The sequence below is a fragment of the Platalea leucorodia genome (assembly GCF_965183815.1).
Source record: "Platalea leucorodia genome assembly, chromosome: 9".
NCBI classification, from domain to species: Eukaryota; Metazoa; Chordata; class Aves; order Pelecaniformes; family Threskiornithidae; genus Platalea; species Platalea leucorodia.
The window spans coordinates 28,726,065-28,753,088 of record NC_138831.1 but is presented as its reverse complement, the minus strand read 5'-3'; the positions used below and the strand labels follow the sequence as shown (position 1 = coordinate 28,753,088).

Sequence of the window (27,024 nt, the reverse complement as noted above, 5' to 3'; positions counted from 1 at the left end):
GCATTTTTTCCATATTCTTCATCAGATGAGGAAAAACTTGTTATCAAAGTAAATAGATCTGTTAGCGAATCCTCTTTTACATCCTCCCAGAAAACAGATTTTTCCATGATGCTTTCAATTCATTTAGTTCTGTTGGTATTTCTTAAGCAAATGACTTTGCAGAAAGACTTTGTTTTAACAGATCTTTATAATTTTCAGCCATTTGTAACCAAGGACGTTTTATCCCTAAGGGTTAGTTAATGAATTAATTCACACTTTTGGAAGAAGTCTGATGTGAAATTGCCCAACAGAAGGGAAATAAAAGATGCGAGACAGCTTCTTGGGCAACAAGTGACCTGATTCTTCCCTTCTTTGAATTTTGGAAAGCTGTTAGGAGCTGGTTGTTTGATGTAATGAGTGTCACCATAAATATGTCTTGTATTTAACTGAATGTGTATTCATAATTGTAAGCAGAAAATGGCTATCTTGAAAATCAAAGGAACTGAAAGAGACTGAGTTGTATGTCCAGGGAGCTCTCTGCAAGCAGATGTTGTGGAGCACAAAAAAAAAGGCATGTTATTTCCTGCCCCTTTGGCACTCTTCTATGTTGTGATAGCAAGACCTGGAACGCAAACTTTTTTTTTTTTTTAAGTCCCTCTGCACTGCCCTAAACATCCTTAGTTCTTGGGGTCTGCTAAAACTCTATGTAATGTCAAGATATTTTGAAAATTTTTATTTGCAAGCTTTTGTAGGATATAATGTGCCATCATATCTTTGCTTAAATGGCTATATGCTGTTTAGCAAATGAGTGTTACATGCAGGTGGTTACGTGGCCATGGAAGGACACCATCAAACTATTCTATGATGGTGTGCAGAGCACCCAAGTTGCAACTGAATCTGTGAAATGCTTTTTATTCTGCATAAATATGTGCAGCTATAGTTCCATGTGAAGTCAGCTAATGATTAGTTAGAAAAGCGTTTATGAAATGCAGGTCAGATTTGCTAACCTGCTCCTGAAAATCTGCTACGTGCAGAAAAAAGCAGAGGGTAATAAGCATTGAACCATGTTTTTAGTGTGACAGTAGTGCAGGAGAAGACAGTCCAGGTCTTCTGTCTGCCTTTGCCGAGGGCTGTGCAGCCTTGCTCTGTCCTTTCATTGTCACAGGTGTTCGTCATCCCTGGGTCTGTGCTGACTCAATTAGCTAACCTAGAGAAAGTCCTTGGAGTGGAAGGAGAGTTGGGTTTGTGTCCTTTTGCTAAGTTCAGTAGAAGTCTAGTAAACACCAGCGTTGCACTGTGTGGAGAAAGGGGGAGAGGAGGGAACCTTTGCCCAGGAGCGGTGGGGCAGGCACATCTCTGCCTTCTGGTGGCATGAAGCCATTAGGTTTGGGTTTTTTGTTTGGTTTTTTTTTTTTGTGTCATAAAGTGTCACTTCACCCTGACCACCTTTACCTGGGATAAATTTCTTGCTGATGAATACAAGACACTCAGCATGCTCGTAAAGAACCATCACAAGATGGTTGGTTATTTCAGATGATAAACTGCGCTGCGTTAGTGGGTTGAGCTTGGGGAGAACATTTACTTTTCAGCATGGTAAGAGTTAATTGGCAGAGACACAAGATAGAGAAGCCTTGCAGAGCAGACCTTAATGAGGGGAAAAAAGTATTTCATTATGGCAAAGAGCTGAGCGATGTTTCATTAGCTTATGTACTAGTAGTGGTACTATCTAATGCCTTTTTCAGACCATTATAAAGAGAAAACAAATGGCATTCCAGGGCCAAATGGCGTAACATTACCCAAGATGTTTAAAAAAACCAAAACAAAACAACAAAAAAAAAAACAAAGGAAAAGATCATAGTTGCAACTAATCATGAGGAGAAATAGTGGGAAGCAGACCAAATAATTAATAGAGAGAAGAAAGTGGAATGAAAATTCTCAGTCCTGAAGTATGAGGACAGGGACACTTAATGGAATAGAAAGTAGCAAAACTGCTGGAAGCACCTACTTATACCAAACCCCATTAGCTTAGGAGACTCATTGTCACCACAGGTTATTAGCATCAGGAGCTTAGCAGGATTCCTTTGAAGACCTGGTACATTGATGAGTGATTCAGAATTAACAGAAGAATATTAATAGAATAAAACTGAAACCCAACAAAGCTTTTAAGAGCCAACCAAGCATCTCTCCTTCAGGACATGACGGCAACCTGTCAGTGTAGAACTTCAAAAGAAACTTTTTCATGGAATTAGGTTTCTCATTTTTCCCTTCAAAATGCAAGGAACAGCTGTGCGTGGTGACAGAATATGAATTAGATGAGACTAGTGATTTTATTGGACTGGTGTCCTGCATGCATTTTTTCATCAGATGCATCACCCTTCCTTTATTAGGAAGACAGAGTCCATCAATGTTAGGTCTTTTTTTTTTCTTTTAACCTGTTTCAATGATTTTTTTTTTCACATGATGATATGCCCTAACAGTTCCACGAAGCAGTGCGTGGGATTTGATGCTGAGATCCAGCTGAATGGAGCTCGTGCCTACAAGGATCTCCCAAACCTGCAGAACTTTGTGGTTGACAACATACATCTGAACATCCTGGGAACCCAGTGCTCATGTGCAAAGATGTTATGGTTACTTGTCTCCTCTGTGCCACCATGGAAATTCTTGCGTGCTAGCTGTGTTCATACTATTTATTTGACACTAATATCTGGGAAAAAAAAGGAAGAGACTCAGATTTCAAGATTTCTAAGCAGAGTCCAAAATAAGGACTTTAAGAAGGGAAATGCTGACTTTCTATGGACTGCTCTGCCTGTAATCAACCTCCTCACTCCAACTGCCCTTTCTGTCATCAAATCCATCTCGACTCTTTAAAGGCTTCTTTTAATTACATCTGATTACTGAAAAGATGCTTTAATTTCACAGAGTCCCTTTTGCTACTTAATTTAGGCTAGACTCATGTGAAAAGTTTTATAAGAACGGAAACAAACCATTCCTGGATAAGCAAGTCAGCTCTTCCCACACAGGATGTAATTTTGGTACAGTTGCTTGGAATGTGGGATTTTTCTATATAATCTCAATCTGAATAAATTTAGATTGATTTCTTCTCAGCCTAAGGCTGTTTATCAATGCTTGATGTAGGAGGAGGTGTAGAAGCTCCGTGGCTGGTCAGGGTCTGTTGCACAGACTTTGCTTCTACAGCTGTAGCAGCCAAGGAGCGATGAGAAATAATTTCTTTTTGAGGAAGCTTGCCAAAAAAAAAAGAGCCTGTAGTGAAGATGAAGATACACTGGCAGAACAAGTTTTTCTACGATGGTGTCTTCTGCTTGGGAAGGGCCAACAGAAAGGCAGGTTTTGACTTATAAATGCTCAGGTGCTATTTTTGGCAATGCATTGGACTTCATGGTAGGAATGCTGGTACCTTGTGCCTATAAAGTGCTGAGCAAATTTCCCTAAACGTAGCCGACAGGTTTCTCCGGAGGTCAGGTCACACATCTACTTCTTGTGCCACTAAGTAACCTATTAATTTATTTATGCACTGGTTTCACTGTGAAAACACAGACTGAATGGGATCACAGATCATGATTTTTATAGAACAGACTCTGGATGAACATAGGTGGAGGAAAACACTTTTTTGTTTGAAAAAAGTGTTTGAAACCTTTGCTTTCATTGGACCCTTCAAATTTGGCTGGCTGATGACTCTTCTTCTGCAGCTCTTTATGGTGGGCTCATGACTGCTCTACATGAGCACCTTTTAGTAGGGATACTCCATGCTGTCCTTCCCTCCATGGGGAGAAGCGAGAACCACAGACTCGTTTTCTGGAAAAGTTTTATTTCAGGAAGAGAGGGGTTTTTTTTGTTTCTTTTGATTTGTTACAGATGACGTTTTCTAACCACGCTGTTCAAATCAGAAGGCTGAAGGCTTCAACTGAAATCTCTTTAGGAAGATGATGCTTGTAACCACATGGCTCCACAGTTGAGACTTTGAGAAAATCACTAACAACATTTTTGTTGGTTTAGTTTGTAACCTGGGTGCTTTTTTCTGAAAAGCATGACGAGAGCACATTACAGATATTCAGGTATGATATGACAATATTATAGATGGGGACTTGCAAAACATCTCTAAAAATAAATAGCAGGCAGGCTCTAGTCTGTGACGGAGATGACAGGTCTCCTGTCTGTCCTCTTCCAAGTCCTGCCTACCACCAGCTGTGGTACAATAGGTGGGTCCTCAACACCCACAGAAGATGTTCTCATTTCAGATTTTCCACTTCATTTTGCCTATTAATGTCTGCCTAACGACAGGATAATGAGTAAGGAGGGGGAAGATTGCAGGAGCGTGCTGACACTTCCCATCTTATTCCTCAGGAGTCGTGCTAGCACAGGGAATGGCATGAGCTGTTTCAGTGGGAACGTATGCAAGACAGGGAGCGGTGTAAGGATGAACATATTAACCCATGATGAAACGAGTGCAATGACATTAAAAATGTTTTTAATAATAATTCTTTTTAAGTTATTCATGACAAAGGTTGGGTTTCTTATTTCCTAGAGTAGCAGGTAAGCTGGTAGCTGTGAAGGACTTTCTTGTCAACCTGATGATATATTGATGCAGGAAGATTGTCTCACTGGACAAATCCATTGATTTAACTTCTCCCATTGTGGCTGGGATTTTTTGGGAGGAGTGTCAGCATGGTTTGGGAGAGCCCTTACAAATACCTCTGAGTAATACAGACTGACAGGTTGGAGATGGACATTTGTCCAAGGAAGGTGATTGTGAAGGTACTGAGGTACTGGTCCAAGGAAGGTCATCATGGAAGGTACTGGGAAACTGATACAAGAAAAGGGGGAGCATAAGAAGAATTAAAAAAAGGTGTTTGATATGTGAAGTTGGAAACTACTACCAAAAAAATATCTCTGAATCTGAGAACTTTATAACTGGTTTAGTGGAAAAATTCTTTGATGTCTTCTTATTTCAGTATTGTATTGGGAAATGATTCAGTATTGTATTGTAATGACATTCCAGTCTATTTTTTCTCAGTGTAAAATCCACCCATAAGTTCTGGAAAACATCATTGACACTTGCATCTCTTGGATAAAATCCATTGGCAGGACATCCCGCTGCCTCCCAGCTCCAGGGTGATAGTGGAAGGTTTCTGCCAGGACCTGGCGGCCAGCTGGGAAGGCAGGAGACAGCAGTTGTGGTAGTGCAGGGCTTAGTGTGGAATTTTTGGGGTACGTTTTTTGCAGGTACATTCATAGAAATAAAACATAAAAATGAGCCTTTGCAGGAAAGTTTATAGCATTTTTATATGAACTTTTCCTTTTTGTAATTAGACTCCTCTTGCTTTTGTCAGTCCTCTTCTTCCAATGATGCTTTTAAAGGTATTTTTCCTCCTCCTTAATCAAACATGAAAATCGTAAAAAAAAACTTTTGCAGGCTGGAGTCAGCATGATGCATTAATGATTTGAGTACTCTTAGGAAAAGCAAACATGAGAATGACAGGATTTTAATATGATGCTAAGATAAAATATGAGCATGGAAAATTACATCATACTTATCCAGCCTGAGTATGATATAATACCCCTTGATGCCAAGATAGGGATTAAGCTAGAGTCTGATATCCAGCAAGAGTGCTTTCCTCTGGGTGTTAAGCCTCTGTTTAAAAAAAAAAGAAAAGCTAAGCCTGCCTGTCTCAGCCTATGTCCCGTGACCCAAACGGGAACCACAAAAGCTGCTTAATCTATCTCCCACCGCAGGACGTGGCTGTGAATGTAAACCAGACGCACAGTGTATTCAGTAATAAATAGAAAGCGAGCAGAAGAGCAGGAAACCACAATTCTCTGTGCGCACACGCGTGTGATGTGAGACCCGCTGAATAATAGACTGAACCTGATGTGAGATAAGAGTGAGACACTAAAACCTGCATTTGGACAAAAAGAGAGATTTAGACCTTGCCTAATTCCAGCAACTTAGTTTTGCATCTGTTTTTCGAGTCCAGAAATGTCACCTATTTCAGTGGTGAGCCATAGAGAGGATGCGATGTGCCGACAGGTTTTGTATGCAGTGCTACTATATTTCATGGCCATCCTCCTCATTTTCTGCTCCTTCCCTAATTTAGCTTTTCTTCACAGCTACGTGTCTCTCCCTTCCTTAGATGTTACTCCATCTTAGAACAGGAGTGACAGACCCAAAAAGCCATCCCTCGGCAGTTGTTCTCTCCATACAAATACAAGCCCAGGCTGAAGCCACCTTACGTATGGTTTGGTTTTTTTTTTTTCCCCCAGCCCCCATGGAGCAGTAACAGTGTCAGAGATAAAAACTGGATTTTAATATCATTTTAGTACATGCAGTAGCTACTCCTCCAACACTAATGCTCTTATTAGTACCTGGCACCCCTAAGCCTTATTCAAATAAAATTATTTTTGAGACTGTTTAATTTAATCATGTAATTCATGATTGCTGCAGAGATCATCATCACCTAGATGCCTGTGTGCACTGTTTTTGATTGACTGCATGTCCAAGACTTATTGAGAACAGAGGATTGGCTTCTGTTCCTGTTTATTAGACCCCTTTATGAGATACAAATCAAGTGTATTAGGAGAGCTTGAATTGCTCCTGGTTTTCCTTGTTCTAATCTCAGATAAGTCATATCCCTAGCAGTGGTATAGCTCTTCACATTGGCTAAACATTGCTAATTTTTTTTTTTAATAGAGATAAATGTGGATTTTTTTAGAATAGAAACTGATTTTTTCATCGTTTTCTCATGCATAGAGCATAATTATTGTTGAATAGATACTTTGAGTCAAATAAGAAAACAAATAAATTTTTTTCCTGATTTTTTTTTTCCCCGTTTGAAAATTATGTATATCACTCAAGCCCACAGAAGTGACTGAAGGAGGGAAACATCATCAGAAAATATTAAGTAAATACCACGGGCAAAATTCAGTAGGTATTAAAATGTGCTTTTTCCTCTGAGTCATCTTGGAATAATACATTTGTGTTACAATAAGTACAAATGTGATTAGGAAGACAAATTTCACCTTAGAGAATAAGTGGGGGAAAAATGGGAATGGCTGATAAGGATTTTAAAACAGACAACAAATGATAACAAAAATAAAATCCTGTGTATCATAATAGCTCACTATTTTTTTTTTTTTTTGGTAGGGTATTAGAAGGTTCCCAGGATCTAGTGCCAAATTCCTGTGAGCAGAAACGCCAATTGATTCATTGGGTAACGCACTGAAGATTTATTCCACCTATTAAAAGAAAAACAAAAAAACAAAGCCCCTGTCGAACCACTAAAAATCAGTATATAGATTTGATTTTTGGAGGGATTTCCTGAATAGGAAGAATCCTAGTGCTGCTTTTTAATTTTTTTTCCCCTGAATATTTCATTGGAAGCACCTTTCGTCCTTGTATAGAAATTATAGGAAGTCTATCAAAGGCCCTAAGGGAGAACGGGGTATTTCCGTTCTTCCTGTGTTCATATCTTATTTCCTGAAGAGAAGAGGAATCTCCGTTTCATAATATTACGCGCAAGCAGAAAACATGAAGTGTTTTGTGGTGCCTGGCTTTACTTAAAGAGCTTAACTCCTATCTTTGTGTTAAAACATAAACTCTTGCAAACTTCACACTCAGAAAGAAACATTTCTTGCCATCCTGGAATTATTCTAATTGTTTTTTTGTAAGTATTTGATGATACGGGTCTGAAAGGAGAGCGTGCATTGCTTGTTTTCTTCCTAGAGGGCAGGAAATACCTGCACACGTGTGTTCGTGTATGTGTTATGGAAGAGCTGTTGGGTCACTAGGAGAGGAAAAATCCATAGGTAGTTTCTACAACTGTATCAAGATCATTCTTATTTTAAAAAATAAATTTTTTGAGACTATTGCAAGTTCTTATTGGGAAATTTACAAGGAGAGTTGCTTGTAAAGCTAGATTTTTTGGGATGGGTGGGAGTTTTGCATTTGTAGGGAACACAGGCACTGGCAATGGGTTTATCCAGTGGGAGCAAATAACGTTGATAATGTCCATCATGAGATACACACACACATGGTCTCTAGGGGAAATGCTGAAAAACTGGAGAAAGAAAGCACCATGACCAACAAGGCAACAAGTCTTCTAGGCTAACAACAAGGTAACAAGTCGCTGTCTTCTAACGAGTCTTTTCTTCTAGATCCAATGATTTTTCCAGAGTTGTGCCTGAGAAACAGTATTTAAACATCCTGTTTCAAGTACTCATAGCTTTTAGAAAATCTGGAGTGGGTGGACTGACCTTGCTCCCACGTCTGTATTGTCCCCTGGTGAAAAATTGGGATTTAACAGCATTATGTTGACCGAAAATTGTTGAAGGTGCAATAACACCATGTTGATCAACTGAATTGTTCAGCGTGTCTTTACGGATGTTTCATAGATTTGCATAATGCTAAAGAAATAGGATAAGGGTTGCATGCTGTCATGGTCAATAAACTCTACAGGGTTTTAATCCTCATTAGGGCTTTAATTCAGTTTGGTGCTTATGCTTTTACTCTCCAGTTCTACTTTTTAAGTCCACTTCTCATTAACTGAGTCTGTACTTAGGACCTGGGGTTCGAAAACCCAGCTCTGGGCATGTGCACCCTTCATAGCTGCATTTTTTACAATAATGACCCCAAATAGATTGCTGCTCTCCAACGTGCATGCGTTAAAGGGCATTTTTTCAGTGCAAAATGGTCTTCGGGTTTTTCTGCCTTGCTTTTCTGTAGAGGAGCATGTGGTGCTTCCTATGGCTGGGAGGTAGTACTGATGGAGTGATGCTCAGCATCCCTCCTGACCAAACACAGTGGCTGTTAAAATGTAATATTAATTGCTTTTTTTGATGAACTGGTCATAAGAGCTGCCGGTACCCAAAAATCCATCACCCGGCCTTTCTGTTCTGTTTGTCCAGGTTCAGTCTATCTCTTCCTTTGCATTAGCGGTGAGGGAAGATGGGCAGATGTCTCAATGAGCTGAGATATTTAAAGTCCTTAGAGATCTGTAGCTGGCTTTTAAATACCACTTGGGAGTAATTTCTTACCCAGAATTGATCAGTGCATCAATATAATGCTCTTCCTAAGTGACAAAAAAAGGGATGAGCTTTGCTTTGCTTTGCTTTGCTTTGCTTCTGCCTTATTCTAATTTTCTGAGTCTCTGTGTTGAGTAATGCACTGCACAGAAATGGTTATTTATTTTACACAGGCTTTTTTTAAACAAAATGTTAATGGAAGTGTTTATGCTGGTTACAAGAGTCTTTTATGCTATGTTTTTGTTTGGGTCAAAGATGTTTAAAGTTGAATGTCAGAGGCTGGTTGCTGTTCCAGATACAGTCTATGGTGGGTTTGGTTTGGATGGAGTAACTGGGGAGAGGGTCTGGCTTTTGCGTTTCAATATCACTCTGGATCTCACTGGAGACAGTGGGGCCTGCACTCCAGAAAATGCTCATCTTGGCTGTGGAAGTGTTTGATTAAAACCACGTACCTTCCAGCAGTCTCGATGGCTTTTTCTTCAGCAGGATCTGTTTGCCTTCTGCTACCTGGGATGTGCAATCACTGTGATGTTGCTGCAATTATGCATGATAAACCAGTGCTCTTTGCCTTATCAAAGCCCTTCAGTATTTGTTTCCACCCATCCTCTATTCTCCAGGTTTTATTTATTCCTCTGTGTCTGAAAAACTTATAAATATTTGAGTTCTTGTTGTTAGAATTGAAGTATTGCTCACTCTTGCTCATATATTAGGTTAGTCAACAATATAAACACTGAATCCAATAAGGATCATGGGCTGCATGCCAGGGAACTTCTTATCCCAGCAGATCATGTGAAAATATCTGTAAAAGGTTAACTGGCCATCTGCCAGGAGGGCAGGTCACCACAGTGGCCTTCAGGGTCTTGCAGCAGCACTGGAGGGGGAGAAGCTAGAGTCAGCAGAACGAAGACCAAGGGCTCTGTCCAGTGGTACATGGGCATCTCTTCACCTTGCAAAGTCATCTGTTGGTTTTACAAGGAGCCGATGTCCAAAAGCAGGGCAGAGCTTGGCATCTCTTCTCTGCTGGGCTGTGTCAAGGAGATGAAATCAAGAGCTGTGTTTGCTAAGGGTACCTTAAATTAAGCCTTCACTGAGCACCAAACCCATCTAGCTGTGTAAATAAAAAGTGGACTGAGCCCTATAGGTTGTGACGGACAACCTTTATGGCAGCCTGTGCTCAATTCAAGATGTTTTTTTGGGAGAGGACGTTCCCCATTAGATTACAGGCTGGTAGACAGGTATATCTTAAATGCTGATGTTGCCCCTACAACAACAGCCTGTGCCTTACTTAATACCATATTGGAGTCAAAGAGCTGGAGATTTCCCCTGGTTTTGGCTCCAGGACTAAGTCCAGAGTCTAGGAGATTTGTGACATTGCAATGCCAATGCGGACTTTGCACAAATACAAGCCTGAGTTTTATTATTTCTGGCAGCCCTGCATCTCCAAGAAGGTCCAGAGAGACATACAGGGGAAAGACCTGAGGTTTGAAAAGAAATTGGAAGTAAGAAGAGTTTTTTCTAATGAGTTTTTCACAGTCGGTAGGTCTGGTGCCCGAGCTTTACAGCAAAGGGGCCCATCTGTGAAGCACTACAATTGTGACAGTCCTTTTTTTTCAATATTTAAAGCCATAAAATTCAACTGGCAGCTTATAGCATGAAAGTGCCTCCTTAGATTTTTTTTTTTTTTTTTTTTTTTTTTAAATACAAGTTGTGGCAGGATGAGTAAAAAGTTGCAGGTTTAACCAGGGTTTTAGGAAGTGAAAAGGATGCTTTAATCTTGGTTTTCTATGTACAAGCTGTTGTGGTCTCTGAATATGTAGCAAGGTGAAAGAAGCCATCATTCTGGCATTTATTAAAAATACGATTTTTTTTTTTTCCCTGAGAGCTATACTGCCTTTGGCCATCCAGCCCCCTGCACAGGCTTTAACAGCAGCCAACAGAAGCAGTGGGGGGGGAAAAAAAAAGGTATATTAAAATACCACCCTTTTACATCATCACACAGAGCTTTTTTATGGTTTTTGCTCTTTGTGAGTCATTGCTTCTGTGGGAGAAGGTAGTATGGGACTGTGTAATGCAAAGACAGCATTGTTATAGCAAAGAATCCTGTAAAATTAAAGTTTCATAGATAATTTTTAAAAATATTGGGTTTTGCAACCAACAGAACTATTTTTTAGGAGAAGGGAAGAAAATTTTAATCTTCTATTTTTTTTTAAAGCAGTTAAATTAGTTAAATTAGAGTGTTAATGCCTCTGGTTTTTTTACTTGATTCCCTGCTTTTTCCATTTATAAGTTTGGGCGGTTTCTAACCCTTTTGCTTTCCCTGGATTATCTGGGTACCAGCAAATATTTTGAATAATGCCAGCAGAAAAAGACCTTTACTCAGAGTTTCAAATCTCAGCTGAGTGCAGAATAGCAGGAGTAAGAAATCCTGACCCTGGGGTGGGGAGCCATGGTGATGCTGTGAGGATGGCAGCAGACGGAAGATGTGCTCGTATGTCTTCAGAGAGTTTGTAATCTTAAGAATTAGGAATCTACTGAACTTGTACAAATGTGTTTTACGGAGGCTTTTAATTTGAGCAAGTTTGGTTTTCTTAGATTATATCTTTTACTGTCTCTAAAACACAGGCTGTCGCTGCCGAAACTGTAAGTCCTTGCTCCAAAACACTTCAAAGAGAGATTTTAATTCTTAAGTCTGTCTTTCCCTTGTTCCTTTTGGCAGAAGATATTTCCAAAAGTATATCTATTTTTAAGGTAGCCTGAATCCGATGCCCATCATGAAAACTTTCAGGCCAACTAATTTGGCAATGCAATCTTATGAAGAACCCCAAATATCTTATATCAGGATCTTAGCAAAAGTTGGGCAACTCCAATAAGTGGCATTTCTAGTATACAATAAATAAAATATATATCCTTGCTAGTCTGATAAGCAGGAAATCTATTGATTAAAACCTTGTCTTCAGCTTATTTCCTGAATTGCTGAGTTAAAGTATATTTGATGTATCTTGTTTTCAAATCAGCAATATTTTTGCATGTGTGCAAGATGTTGCATTTGCTTTGATCCCTGAGAGATTTGTTTTGGCATTGCAGGAGCAATTTTTATTTTGCTTTGTGAGTGAAATAAAAATGGTTTGATGAGCGCCATGGTGTTCCAGATCTGCCTAAATGTCACGTAAGACTTGCAGAAGAGACAAGAAGCTGTAGGTGACTACCTGAAGACAAGCCATACGTGCTATATATTTTGGAGAATATTCACATTTAATATATGTAGGATAATAAATAGAGGAATTAATAAATACCCCAATAAATACAGGAATGAATGTTTGAGCGCTTATTTTAAATGCTCTGCTGCATAGAAGTGAATGTAAGCACATAATACAATCCTTTCTTGAATAACAAGCCTGTAATTACAAGAAGAATATCCTGATTATTGCACACCAGGTCATGATGTGAACAGCAGGGATGGTTGGGCAGGCTGAGCATCCTTTACCCTGCCACTCCTCAGCAGCTTTACCCTGTTGAACAGAGAAAATAAGAGCAAGACATATTGAAAGGGACAAACTGCTGTACAGGTTTTCTTCTTTTTTTTTTTTTTTTTCTTTCAAGGTTTTTATGGACTAGTGGTATTTTAAACCGTCTGTGTGGTGGCATATGGCAATGCAAGATAAATGTCTGGTATTAAAAATAAAAGTGGAAAACTTCTTTTCAGAGTGGACTATTCCAACAGTTTGGGGGAAATCATAGAATCATAGAATCGTTAAGGTTGCAAAAGACCCTTAAGATCATCGAGTCCAACCGTTAACCTATCACTGCCAAGTTCACCACATGTCCTCAAGCACCACGTCTACCCATCTTTTAAATACCTCCAGGGATGGAGACTCAACCACTTCCCTGGGCAGGCTGTTCCAATGCCTGACTACCCTTTCGGTGAAGAAGTTTTTCCTAATATCCAACCTAAACTTCCCCTGGTGCAGCTTGAGGCTGTTTCCTCTTGTCCTATCTCTCGTTACTAGGGAGAAGAGACCGACCCCCACCTCGCTGCAACCTCCTTTCAGGTAGTTATAGAGAGCAATAAGGTCTCCCCTCAGCCTCCTCTTCTCCAGGCTAAACAACCCCAGCTCCCTCAGATGCTCCTCATAAGACTTGTTCTCTAGATCCTTCACCAGCTTCGTTGCCCTTCTTTGGACACACTGCAGCACCTCGATGTCCTTCTTGTAGTGAGGGGCCCAAAACTGAACACAGTACTTGAGGTGCGGCCTCACCAGTGCTGAGTACAGGGGCACTATCATCTCCCTGGTCCTGCTGGCCACACTATTCCTGGTACAAGCCAGGATGCCATTGGCCCTCTTGGCGACCTGAGCACACTGCTGGCTCATGTTCAAGCGGCTGCCAACCAACACCCCCAGGTCCTTTTCAGCCAGGCATCTCTCCAGCCACTCCTCCCTAAGCCTGTAGCATTGCATGGGGTTGTTGTGACTGAAGTGCAGGACCTGGCTCTTAGCCTCGTTGAACCTCATTGGCCCTGGCCCAACGATCCAGCCTGTCCAGGTCCCTCTGCAGGGCCTTCCTGCCCTCCAGCAGATCGACACTTCCACCCAACTTGGTGTTGTCTGCAAACTTACTGAGGGTGCACTCAATCCCCTCATCAAATGTGAAATCATACTCTTGAAATTGCAGCAGCTCCTTAATTTGAAAAGAAATAATATTCCTTGGTGGTCCTCAGATTAGGTAGTTTGATATCTATTTAGGATAGTGAGGAGCTTTATCTATAATGTAATGTCATCCAGGATCTATTTTAAAGAACAAATACTTCATTGAAATGGAAAAAACCCAAACCAAACCAAAAAAACTTGAGTCATACAAAGTAGATTGTCTCTGCTGGTATTTTATAAATGGATGTTTCATGAAGGCAAAGTGCTGTCTTCAACTCTTCAAGCCAATTAAAAATGTCTCATTTTAGAAAGGTGCTGCTGGTTTGGGCCCCACAGACCTTGGCTACCGCAGATGTGGGGTACCACAGATTTCATTCCCAGCGCTGGTGGACATCGCTCCCCATGAGCAGGTCCATCACGGCGCAGGGAGGTGAGCTTGGAGAGCCCATTTTGGTGGGACCCCCTAGCACCCAGCAACACTGGAGCAACTTGGGTGTCTGAAACCAGATTTCTTTGCTGTGTGTGTGGTGGAAATCCTGCCAGGAGGAGACTGTGTGTACCATGAGGCAAAGTGAGCATTGCAGTTTTGGCCCCACTGCATTTCATCGTCTGGGGGAGCGTGCGGGGTGAAGTGCTGTTTACGCCGCTGCAAGTCTGCTACGACAGTGCGTCTGTCAAGGAATTATCTGGATTTGTTGGTACAATGGAGAGAAGAAATTGGCCTATAAGGAGCCAAAAAATTTGCAAATGAGATCTATGTGGATGTGCGCTCCGCCCCCCCCCCCCCCATATTCTCTATATGTTGCTTTGCCAGGAGTTTCCTACCAGCTCTTATGATACAGCCATCACTTCTAAAAATAACTGTTGAAGAATTTGAGATCTGGGCTGTTGATCACGTTTTTGGGTCCCAAGCATAGCAAGGAGAGCAGCTCTTCATGGGCTTCCGAGCTTGCCATGTAGCTGAGCCCATCTTGGGAAGAAGAGAGCGATGGCTTATAGCCCACCCTGCACATCCCTGGAGGAAACTGGGCAGTGCTGGAGTGGTGCAGACTTACAATATCCTCATCTATTTTAGATAAAAAGAGGAAAATTCAGCGGTGAAACACATCCCCTATAGCCTCTAATAAAAGGGGGAAAGAAAAGTATTGCAGTATAAACCCATATATGCCTGTATAGAGGAAACGATGCTGTTCTTTGTTGGCTTTAAATAGAAATGGTTTTCATTTTTAGTTGCATGCCTTTGTGTTGGAGCAGTTAATTGGGCTGGTTTACGCTAGGACAAAGCATTATGGCAGCGAGAAACATTCCTGGGTCTTGGCCTTCATCTTTCCCCAGAGACTGATTTTTCTGGTGTGACAATGGCACTGATTGTTTTCCAGCTTTATCTAATCAAATAAGCTGAGATGGAGCATGGGGTTAGAGAATTGATCTTGAAATTTTCTATTAATCACTGAAATATTCCCTCACATTTTGGAAAAATGTAAAAAATAAAAATAACAGCAAAACCAACCAACCAAACAAACAAAAAAACCACCCATGTTGCTTGTAAGAAAACCAGCAAAAAAACCCTCTCCAAAACCTTTTCTTCAGTAAAGGGAAGAAAAAACAGTTACTGAAAACTAGACCTGTTTGTATTTCTAAATGCCAGCCACTTTCCAACACTTGTTGGATAACTCAGACATTTCAACAGCTCACACTCAGTCTTTAAAAGCGCTGTTTTGGTCTGTGCTACAACAAATCCTTTCGGTCTTGTTGCTCATATATTTTCATCGTACGCTTGTTTTCGGTTTGTAGCAATGCTTTTTCTGGGCAAGCAAGTAATTCCTTGTTAGCGGTTGCAATATTTTGTAATTATCCTTGCAATGTGGCTTATCTGACACTGTTTTATTGCCACCAAGCAATGGTTAGCAGCATATAGAGGCTTATGTACACTGTGAGCTTATGAGCGTCCTCAGTCATGGACCATGTTACTGCCTTCTGTTCCAACTCGAGAGGGAGAGAAAGAGAGACTGAGTACTGGATTAACTGCACGTTAAGAGCAAAACGTTGGCAGAACAGCTTGTGTTCATGTGAAAAGATACTATCACAAAAAATTCAAGGAAAAAGAGGTGGGAACAAGCTAATAGGAGATAAATGATGCTACATGAGCTTTATTCTTTTGCTTGGGATCAGTGAAATAAGGCCACTCAGGTGATGCACCTTGAAGGGAGGGTTGGTGAGAAGGATTTCAAGGCAATGTGTGCCAAGCCACCAATTTGTTACAGTTCAAGGTTTTATTAAAATAGTTCTGTGTGAACCTTCTGTTTCCTTGTTTATTTTTCTACACTGGCTAAAATGAACCAAAATTTAACACTCATGGCTGGTATCGTAAGATTTTAGGTGATTAGTATGTACCAAAGCACTGCAATACAACTCAAGGTAATTTAAACCAAGGAAGAATCACAAGCAGCAAGAACAGAGATAGCCCTTAAATATGAATTACTGCTTTACGGTTATATATGTCGGTGCCTGTCCTAATACACGCGTGTTTGGGGAAGCGCAGCCTGGGTCTTGGTTTTCATCACTGTCAATCAAGCAAAATCTCTTTGCATTGTGGCTGAGAGCACCATGGTGGGGATGGCACTTCAAAGGTATTATTCCCCTTTCTAGGAGAGCTGTTGGAGGAGCAACGAATCTGCCTGCTGTGATTTGTAGCTCCCATTGGCAGTACCTGGAAAACTTCAAGTTTTCAGTAATGCTCACAGATTTACTATAGGGGTTTTAGCCTCCCTCTTTGCAACCCTTCTGCTGGTACCAGGCACTGCCTGCCCCAGCATGTGCTTTCACATCACTTGCTATCATTGCTGTGCAATATCCACCCTCCTCTTCTCTTCTTCCTGAATAAACTCTTCAAGGATCTTGGTGAAGTTAAATACATTTTTTTAATATATTTTTTACTTTTATATATATATTTATTTCTTTTCCTTTCACCACCAGTGATGGGATTTATGGTGTGATCTCATGCATCATCCACTTGAATGCACTGGAGGAAACCAAGCCAAGGGGCACATCTCATGTCCCTGGGATTGCAACCAACTCCCGATGGCGTCAATACACAGTGTAAACTAAAACAGTAGACAAAAGCTTTGGCAAGGGAGAAATATGAATGTTGGACGTGGGTGCTTGAGAAGCAAAACCAGTTTCAGTGCAGAGCAGGAATCGTTTCCAATCACCGTTTTCTTTTCTCTTTCAGGCTGTGACTGTGCGAAACTCCATGGCTAAATCATTGTACAGTGCCCTGTTTGACTGGATAGTGTTCAGAATTAACCACGCACTCCTCAACTCAAAGGACATGGAAGAAAGCACCAAGGTAATGTCTCGCCAGCTCTTTCGGCTACACTCTTGTGTTTTTAAAATAGGTAACTATGGGATAAAACATTACCCAAGATCCTAACAGCACATTGCTTAACATAAAGTTAATTTTTCCTCGGTTAATAGTTTAGACATCGTTATTTTAAGTGGTGTTTGCTGAGCTGAGAAGGGTGAATCACCTCGAATAATATCCTCAAAGCGGCTGGGGAAGAGGTTTTGTTGTAGCCACAAAAGCCTGTTCCTCCACCCCGTCCAGGAGCAATGCCAAATAATTTTCCTTCTTGTGTGTAAAACTGTAGAACTGTACATAATTGAGGGGAAAAAAGGGAAATCTTGCTACCGTGAGGTGTTTTGATGAAGTTGCTCCATAAAAATAATTAGAAAAGGTGAACAAGCTGTGGTGTTAGTAGGTACTGAGATAGCACATCTGTAACGAGCAGAAAAGTGAGATTAGGGGAAAAAAAGGTCGCAATGGGAAGAGTGAAGCTGGTGCAGTGCTGAACCGCTTTCCTAAGGAACTGATGGAAGGAATGACATGACGATTCCTGCAACAGCAAGGGCTGGATGCCGTGACCCAGGACATCCTCTCCAAAACCTCTCATGTATTCATCCGCACTCATTGTGGTGGGGGGATGCTGACCCCAAAAAGCATGGGTGTACGGATGCGTCCATGCACGCACATGCTTGCAGCTCGCCAGCTACCCTTGGCTTGGAAATCTTGGGCATGGGCCAGCAGTGTGTGTTTTTTTTGGGGGGGCTGTACATCCAGCTGAAGCTGAAGCTGCCAAAAGGAGGATTGTTTTGCTAAGCGCTAACATTATGTTTGAGTTATGCCGTACGACCAAAGTTGCAGAGGCTTGCAGTGTAACTGGTCCTTTATTTAACTCCATAGAAATGCTTGTGGAGTGTAATTATAGACTGGAAATAAATATATGCATATAAAATTTGGTAATATGCATTTCTGACACGAAAGGTTGTTAAAGGGGGTGACATCCAGTGTGTCTTCTGACAGCATATGCTTCCTCTCTCTCTGTTTAATATTTTACCAAAAATGTTGTGTTCTTTTCTGATTTTTTTTCCAAGTCATCAAAAGGTTTATCTGGGCTGTCAAGAAAAAGAAAAATCCACTGTGTATTTGGTGAAACAGAAAAGGTGGATTCGTTTTGACAAGGAAATGCATCTCAGATGTTAATTTTTTTTAATGATTCAATGATTTTAAAAAATATTATCTGTTTGCAGTATTTAAATGCAAAATCAGACTAGGACACTATTGCTTGCTTAGTCAGCATGTCTGTAATAGCAGGGCACAATGCTAAGTGTTTATAGGCCATTAAACATTGGTTCTCAACCTCAAATCTCAGCAGGTAAGAGACAGAACAGCCCAAATTCATGCTGATTTCCAGCATCTCTGGTGCACATTAACCCTCTTCTTCCTCCAGCCAAGATTCCTGTGCAGCGTAACCACCTTCCCTTTGCCTGTCTCCATATATCATCTCATGAATTCCGAATTCCCAGTTTTCTGACCGATTTTTTTTTGCCCGAAATCGCACGGTGTAGCAATAAAATCCAGGTCAGGCAGCAAGCACTGGGAGTGGCATTGCCCTTGCACAAGAGCAGATGCCAGGACCTGGAGCTGCAGGAATGTGCAGGCTTGTACCAGCAGCAAGATCCAGCGAGGCAGTCCTGGGCTGTGCACAGGTTTTCTGAAACCAGAAGGTAGTGCACAAAATACCAAGAAATATATACTTCTAGAGATAGTGTAATTAGGTTTATCTTCAGAGGCCTCTGTGAATGTTGATTGATTTTCACAAGTCCCCCAGAAATCATGAAAATGCATGAATCCTGCCCGTTTTATGGGTAGAGAGGTTAAAGAAGAGAGTTTATGTTCATAGCACAGAGCTACAGAAAGCAGCTTTGTTAAACATTGACTAGCCAATTTTCTCTCAAGTTGTTCTACAGTGTCACTTCCTTGCCCCTTTTTTAGCCCCTGACTTGGGTCCTTCCAGCACAGAGGGAGGAGAAGCACCCGCCTGGACTAGGCAGGGCTGGGAATAGCTGCTCCTTTGCCCTCAAGGAGTAACTTCACTGCTAGCAAGCGGCCAAGAGCATCCTGGGCTCTGCAGCTGCCGCTGAGACACCAACCAGCAATTACCACCCTTCTCTTCCATGGAGGAACTGACCTGATGCCAATGTATTTGTTTTTTCCTACCACTTCACAATCCTCTTGAAATCCTTTTCAGCTCGTGCTTGGAGAAACCCTGGATGAGGATATAGGTGGTTCTTAACCACCCATATATGGTCTTGAGGTTGGGCAACACCAACGAGTAACTGGAAGGTGGACTGGGAGCAGGGGCATCTCCGGACCCTGGGAACAGGTCCTTGCTGCAAGGCAAGGTCTCAGCACTTGGATGACATCTACTTGCTGGCTTTTACCACCTCCCTCAAAAAGTCCCCTAAACACACTGAGTCTCTGATTTATGAAAGGAAAATACAGTCTTGCACCTCACCATGAAACGTTGCTGACTCCCGAGTTTGCAGTGGGTGAGCAATATGCAATTCACCCTGCAGCAAATGTTCTGGCTTAATCCCAGCCCACGCTCGCCGCCAATATTCCGCTGGCTTTTAAGATACATTCTGAAATAATCCCACAGGTTGTGAAGGTTCAGAAGCTTGTCAGATGATGGATTTTTGGCAGAGGGTTTTTTTATATGACAGTCATGTTATGCAGAGGTAAAATAAGACTCAAACCCATCTGAATTCAGAGCGTATATGGGAGGAGAACTGCATCTGAAATTGATGAGAAAAATTAATATGAAAGTATAGCTCTTCATGAATGTAAATTTTTATTTCAGTGGTCATACACAGCTGTCCTATAAAAACACTCAAGGAGAGCTTGTATAGCCTTCACAGAAGTTGGCTTGACCAGAGCTACCATTCACCTGTTTGTGGTAGCTCAGGGTTTTGATGTGAAGGCTGGAGGTTGCAGAAGATGACAAATACTTATAGATGCACATATGGCATGCACACGAAATCCGGGTTTGCTCTCCGCTCTGTTTGCTGTGGAAACACACACAGCCATCTCTGCATCTGGCAAAGTCCTTTTGCTGGGGCAAAGCAGCATTGCCCCAGCCACTTAGGACAACCGTATTGACCAAAACTCATACTAAACCAAACCAGTGGTGGATATAATATTCGTCAGTGCAGACGGTATTTGGCAAGGAGGCTATTTATAGCTAGTTAACCCTATTTAATTGCTGTTGGACTAGGTGGTTTGGTGATAGTGGGAAGAAGACCTAGATCCTAACAAAGTCCAAGCCCCAGGAGAACTTGGGACAATGGGAATGCAGACAATTTTCATATCCCAATATGTGTGTTTATTTGATGTCAGCAGTAAGGAGAAGATCAAAAGATGAAGCTGAGTAAAAAAAAATAAACACCCGGCCATCGTTCTTCCACTGTTTTTCAAGCAAGTATTTGGAAGATGTAAATCAGACCTTTGATATCCAAATTTAGTTAAATGTACAGTGAATTATTCTGGGAAAACACAGTGGGATTTGGCTTATCTTGCTTGCTGACAGGATTCATAGCATGTTATTTCTGAACCGAGTTGTAAGTTATTTGATATGGCTTGTTTTGTGCTCATAGCAGTGCTGCTGTGTATCGGTTTCACTGTGACTCTGTTTTCCTTGGTCTTCTCTCTATTGCTTTTAGCTTCTTTCATGTTCTCATGATTCCCTACAAACTGTCTGAAATTTGACCTTTATTAATGAGGTCGGAGAGTTTTTCTCCTCTTGAGAACTAGATTACTAAACCTCAGAGAGTCTCTTATTTAATTCCCCTTCCATAAATTAGGTTAAGAATTGTTAGAAGTCTGTCTTGTTGCTTAAAATTATGATATAGTGTAGATGATGGTGGACCAAAAGGCTTTTCTTCCAAGGTTTTTTTTAAGCTTTTCCCATTCGTTTCTTGTGAAGTGTCTTAATTTCTTCTTAAATAACCTTGCTGCTTGTTTTCAGATGAGATGCTGTGGATGTGGTGATGATGATGAATGCAAATTCATGGCCATGAAGAAAATTCATTTAAAGTCATGGCCATGAAGAAAATTCATGTTTGAATTCATGAAGAATTCACAGCCCTGAAGAAAAATTAATTTACATTTAATCAACTAGTTAATTCTCAGCTATCTGAACATGCAACAGCTTTAATGCGCATCTGTTCATTCATTTTAGGTCCTAGCTTCCAAATTTGTAGCAAATCACTGCCTCTCACTTTATATAATAGGTCATCATGTATATCGTGGTGATGTAGACTGGAGTAGTCTTTTTAGATTTAGTGGTGATGGTTTTTTGGCTTGGGTTTGTTTTGTTTTTTACAGTATTTGCTTTAGAATAATTTAAAAAAATAAATTAAAAAAAATTTTAAAACAGATAAGAAATAAGAAAATAATAATTAAAAAGCTTTTTCCCCAGAATGTGAAGCAAACTTATTTGTGATTGCCAAAATATACCTCCGTGGTGGAATGACATCACCAACACATGTTTGGGATGACATAAATCAGCTTCAACAATGGCTGTTTATTGGTGGTTTGGGAATTGGAGAGCACATAGCTTCAAGTCCGTCATTTGCCAAAACCCCTTAAAACGGTGCTCCGTGTTTAAATGTCACAGCTGTGACATTTTTCAAAAAGCATGAGGTCTCTTTTTATCATCCCAACCAGAAAGTGCTTACTAACCTAGGGTTCACTCATATTTTAAAAATCCTTGTAGATGTACACTTTTAATTACAGGAATTTTGCTATAGATTTACTATACTAAGTAAGACAGTTGTCTGCTGCAGGCTTGTCCGTGCTGCATACTTGTTAATTTTAAATGTTAGTTTTGATAAAGGAACAACATTAATGCATAAACTAGACTTGGCTAATTGAGGTCTAAATTATAGTACATCTTTGCTTGATTTCCTTATAGCACTCATTCAACGTGTGAATTTGAAACTGAAGAATCAGAAGATTTGTAAATATAAAATTACTTCAGTTATTTTCTTTATGTATTGGACTGCAAACTTAATCCTAAAACCAGCCAGATTATGTGCTTTTGTCAGGGAGTTTAACAAAATAATTTAATTTACACATACCTCAATGGAAATAATTTTTTTTTCATCTTGCTGTAAGAAATGACTCTGTACTGGTAGACTTCTGCTGCTTTATAATGGAAAAAAACTGATATAACCCTTTTGCATCAGTACCATGAGGATTTTTTGGCCAGAAAGCAGAAAAATAGCCATAAATTCCCAATTTCTCATTTTTAAAAGTTTTACCAACTTAAATGCATTGACCTCTTTCTTTCGGTAACTCTGCGATGCTGCCTCCTGCAACAGAAGGCTAACGACCTGATTGACCTCAGAGCTCTGCCCTAATTTCTCTGGCGTGAAATTCTGCAAAAAAACCCCACAACTTAAAATTTGTACTCTGGAGGTGTTCAGGAGTTATCCACATAGTCAGTGATGTGAGAAAAATGCTGGTTTTCCCCATGTAACAACAATAGCAGAATTAACCATCCTCATCTTGGACATGTGGTTTGATACCTGCAGTGATTTTGTTAAATGCAGATTTTTTCTTTTTTCTTTTTTTTTTGAGTTCTGTGTGTTTTACCTCTCTGAACTTGTTTAATTTTGGGTGTCAGCAAAAACTTATAAAAAGACAACTTCAAAATATAGTATTTTTAATAGGATTCTTTTATAACTGAAATAGCCTTTTTTTTCCTATATATAACTGTTCTATTTTGCTTTATAAATGTATTTACATGCACACATTAAAATCTATTTTAGTAACAGCTTTGACACAGTAAATTAACCAGCATTAAAAGAAAAAGGGAGGTTTTTTGTGCTCACCTTGAAAACCATGTTTAGTTTAAAGTGTTCACTCGTGGCAGGGGCTTAACTATGTCCACAGAACATCAGCACAGTGCTTGTGAAAGCTGGTGTTGGTAATTCCATAAAGATTCTGGAAGTGTGAGCACTTTATCTTCTAAGTCTTGTTTTTATATAGTGCAATAGAGACTTTTATTTAGAGTCATTTTGGGGAGCTCTTGTGTATTGTAGGGAGGAGCTTGCACAGCAGTGGGGTGATTGGGGTCCGGATTTGCTTACGCAAGGATAATGCGAATGGAGCATCAGTATCATGGATGAGAAAAAGTCACTTTGTTGTGTTTCCCTCATCACTTTTTCCATGTATAATATAGATAAAATATGAGCTGCTAATTATACAAAGAGTTTAAGAAGAATTCTTACTGAAATCTATTAAAAAAAAAAAAAAGATGAAGCAGAAGATTTCTGCTTGTTAGGCTGTCATTTAATGAATATATCTGTGAACAAAAGCATTGCCACGTTCACTGGGACAAGCAGGAGAAGGATGCTTGAACCTTGGGAAGCAGCCAGTGAGAGCAAATCACTCTGCCAGGCTCAGTCCTTGGTCCAGTGGCTTCTCAGTTTCCATCTTCTGGTCAAACAGCTGTTTCTCTTGAGCTTTGTGCCAAGTGATGCGAACTTCTGGGAAACTGGCCAAGGACCTTCAGTAGTCATCCTGGTCATGGCATGGGTAGGGGCAAGGAGGTAGAGTCTGGTCCTGGAATAGGGAGAAAAGCCTGAACAAAGCATAAAATAGCCAAAGACCTCTTGGAAAAATGAGTTAGAGTCTTATAATTGTGCTTATATGTTTGGGTTTTTTTAAATTATGTTTTCACTTGTTCTGGTAGCTGAAGTCCCTATGATACAAAGGTACAACTCATAAGCCGGGTGGCCACTCTGCCCACGGCAGCTCTGTCTGTTCCAGCCGTAGGTGGTTCCCTGGTCAGGAGTCGAACACAGAAGGAATATTTTCCTCCCACATTACGTGGTCTGTTGAAAACAGACAAACTGCAGCATAGAGACACTTGCGGACAGTCTGGCTTATATTTCTGGCAGTGGAGTTAGGCTAGTCTTAGGAAGGTAGTCTTATGAAATCCAGAGTGCTGATAAGACCAATAAAATTAAAACCAGGGTGCCTGGCAGCTCTCAGGTTCTTCTGAGGTGGAGGTGTTTTTCCTCCCTGCTTGAGATTTGGTTCATTTGACCAGTACTAATGCTTTTACCTCGATTAATATTTTTATTTAATTAATTGTAATGTATGAACAGAACCCGTGTATAAGTGAGATGGCTTTGGTTGGACATGGAAGCTTACCCCAGAGCACAGTTCGCTAACGAACTGCTGGCAGAGGTCTCTGTGCACATGTCCTTCAAACAATTCACTCCTTTTCTGATGACAACAGGCTTGCTAGATGGACACAATCTGAGTTTTATTTGTAACTAATTATTAATTACTTGTTTAACAGAACAGTCATATACAAGTTTGGAAGTTGCAGCAGAAATTATACCTACTTAAGCTTGTTTTTCACCCCAGCTCCCTGTGTCAGTGAGGTTTATCTGCTGTCACATCCTCACCTCCCTCTTCTCCCATGTTTACCAAATTCCTCCAACAAGTAGAGGGCTCAGGGTAATGTGTTCTCAAGTTTTATGAAATCCAGTACATGCATGAAGGAGAAAGATCCACATTTCTACTCCTTTTAAGGGAAGGAAGGATAGTCTGAGCCGGGGGAGTGATGGGTCCACTGCTGCCCCTTGCCTGGCTGGTACAGGAGGAGCAGTGTTGGTTCAGGAGGAGAGGAGGGGGCCAGGAGACTGCAAAGCACACTGTGAATTCACATTGGCATTGGCCTCATTTTGCCAACATAAAAAACCTTGGTGCACCCATGTCTTTATGACCATCTCAAGAGGTCATTGTAGGTTAGAGGAGAGAGGAGAGACCAAACAGGGTTAGGGCTCTTCAGTTTGGAGAAAAGGCTGGCGTGGGATATGGTTGAGGCTTAAAAAAATCATCAAAGTGGTGGAAAAAAGGCATTTTAGAACTGTAACTCACCAAATCCTGCAATTTCTGTTGTGGAGTATGGATTTAGTAAAAGAAAACACCTCTCTATTGTGAACATCTAGAAGTTGGCCTGAGAGGCTGTGAGGGATCATAGTGTCAATGGGTTAAAAAAAAAATTGGATGGGTACCTCTTTACACATCTCTTGCCCGTGAACTAAAGGGAGCACAGAGGTGCCTCTCCCCCTCCCTCATCCCAAAACTGTGGGTGCTGGTAGAAAAGGGTGATGGACCACAGAAGAGCCATGCTGACATACCCAGGATTGGATGTCCTCCTGCCGTGGTCGGAGATGCTGGGCTGGGAGGAGCGTTGGGCTGGTCCTGCAGAGCATTTCTTGTGTCCTGGTGGCAGGGGCTAGGATGGCTGTGCCGGAGCACGGGGCCCTGGGACAGCATCCATGGGAAATGAGGCTTCGTTCCCTTTCCTGCCTAGAGATCTTCATTCAAGGCAAGCAGTAGTCAAGTCTTCAAAGGGTGCAGAAGGCAGGGAAAGCAGACTCTCGGGTTGTTAGGTTAGAAGAAGAGCTTTTGTTTTGTTTGCTCAACAGCTCTGTTGCCTATGTTTTTAATTATGAAGGAACCTGACTTAGGGGATGGATTTGAGCCCTCCTTTTCAGCAGCATTACTATTTTTACATTACTTTACATCCCCTTCGGTAAGGTGAGAGACTCAATGATTCCAAAAATCAGTCCGTCTGGGTTACGCTTCTCAGTAGGAGACATTCATCAGATCCATCTGATATGCAAGGTGGATATTTTATATTCAATACTATTTTACTTCTGACTAGACTTATTTTCCTTTGTTGCAATGGATTATTTCCATGCAAACCCCTGCAGTGCAGGTGTTTCTTCGTAAGGCTTGCAGCTGGAGCATGTTTGCTTAGACACTCTGCATTCACCTTGTAGGCACATCTCTGTGGATTGTCTTCACAGTGTAAGCCTTTTTTTTCCCAACCCTATCCCCATTTTTCCCCTCAAAAGATAAATAATGTCTTAGATCCAATAGAATAACTTGGAACTCAGTTCAGGTTTCTTCAAGGATGGTAATTTGTCTATGAATAAAAAAAAAAAATCTAAAAGGACTTTCTTTTAGAAAAAGGCCATCTGTCCAGATATCTAAAGTTACACGTTGTCTCTCTGATGTAGGTGAAGTCTTCCAGATGGCATAATATCAACAATTCCAGTAAAAATGAAAAGTCCTGCTATTAAGTATATTTAATTCTGTGTGTATGCTTTTGATTATGTACTGCATACAAATAATCCATTTACTTTATGTGATTTTTTTCTAATCCACATTCTTACTTTTCTTGCAGACTTTATCCATTGGAGTACTTGATATTTTTGGGTTTGAAGACTATGAAAATAATAGTTTCGAACAATTCTGCATTAACTTTGCCAATGAGCGCTTGCAGCACTACTTTAACCAACACATCTTTAAACTTGAACAGGTAGGTCTGGAAATATTTACTCTCTGATGCCAATGAGTGTTGACATGAGTTTATGGCACTGATAAAGTTCTTAAATTGTCCCTTTAATTCTTTTATGTTAAGGAGTGTACACTGAATTATTCAAATTTAACTTCTAATTTACCGTATGACTTACTGCTACCTGTAAAATAAAATCCAGCCAGAGATATGGTGGTCTTAGATAGACATTTTGGGATACAAATATCCTCAAACATCATGAAGACCTTAACTGTTCCTCTTTTGTCTCCTTGATATATGGCTCATCCATGAGCAATTTCTTTCTTGACTTTGCCTGGACTTGCTGCTGTTTCATTTAACGTCACATAAAAGTTGTTTTTTGGGATCTGTTGAAAATGCCACCCCAATTTTCTGGTGGTTTTTTGCTTTCCAGTGTTAATTTGTGGGGAGGGAGGGGAAATGTCACTCTCATACATGTTCTTCAAGGTCAGACTTGAGATCCTTACGACCTCCAATAGCCATGGCAGATAAGGACAGCTTGAACTTTAAGCTTTGCTTTAGGTTGATTAAGACTGGGTGTCGCTTTCCAGCCTCAAATTTATGTGCCATAAGACAGATAACAAAAATACAGGCCA

The 27,024-nt window shown here is 40.7% G+C and overlaps 1 protein-coding gene across 1 annotated transcript in view; it reads left to right on the top strand.

The window, feature by feature from the left end:
• MYO9A (myosin IXA) overlaps positions 1-27,024 on the top strand; it is a 184,929-nt gene that overhangs the window by 92,799 nt on the left and 65,106 nt on the right. Inside the window, exons 10-11 of the mRNA XM_082322190.1 lie at positions 16,894-17,010; positions 26,279-26,413. Coding sequence (XP_082178316.1) covers positions 16,894-17,010; positions 26,279-26,413 — 252 coding nt within the window. The remainder of the gene's footprint in view (positions 1-16,893; positions 17,011-26,278; positions 26,414-27,024) is intronic.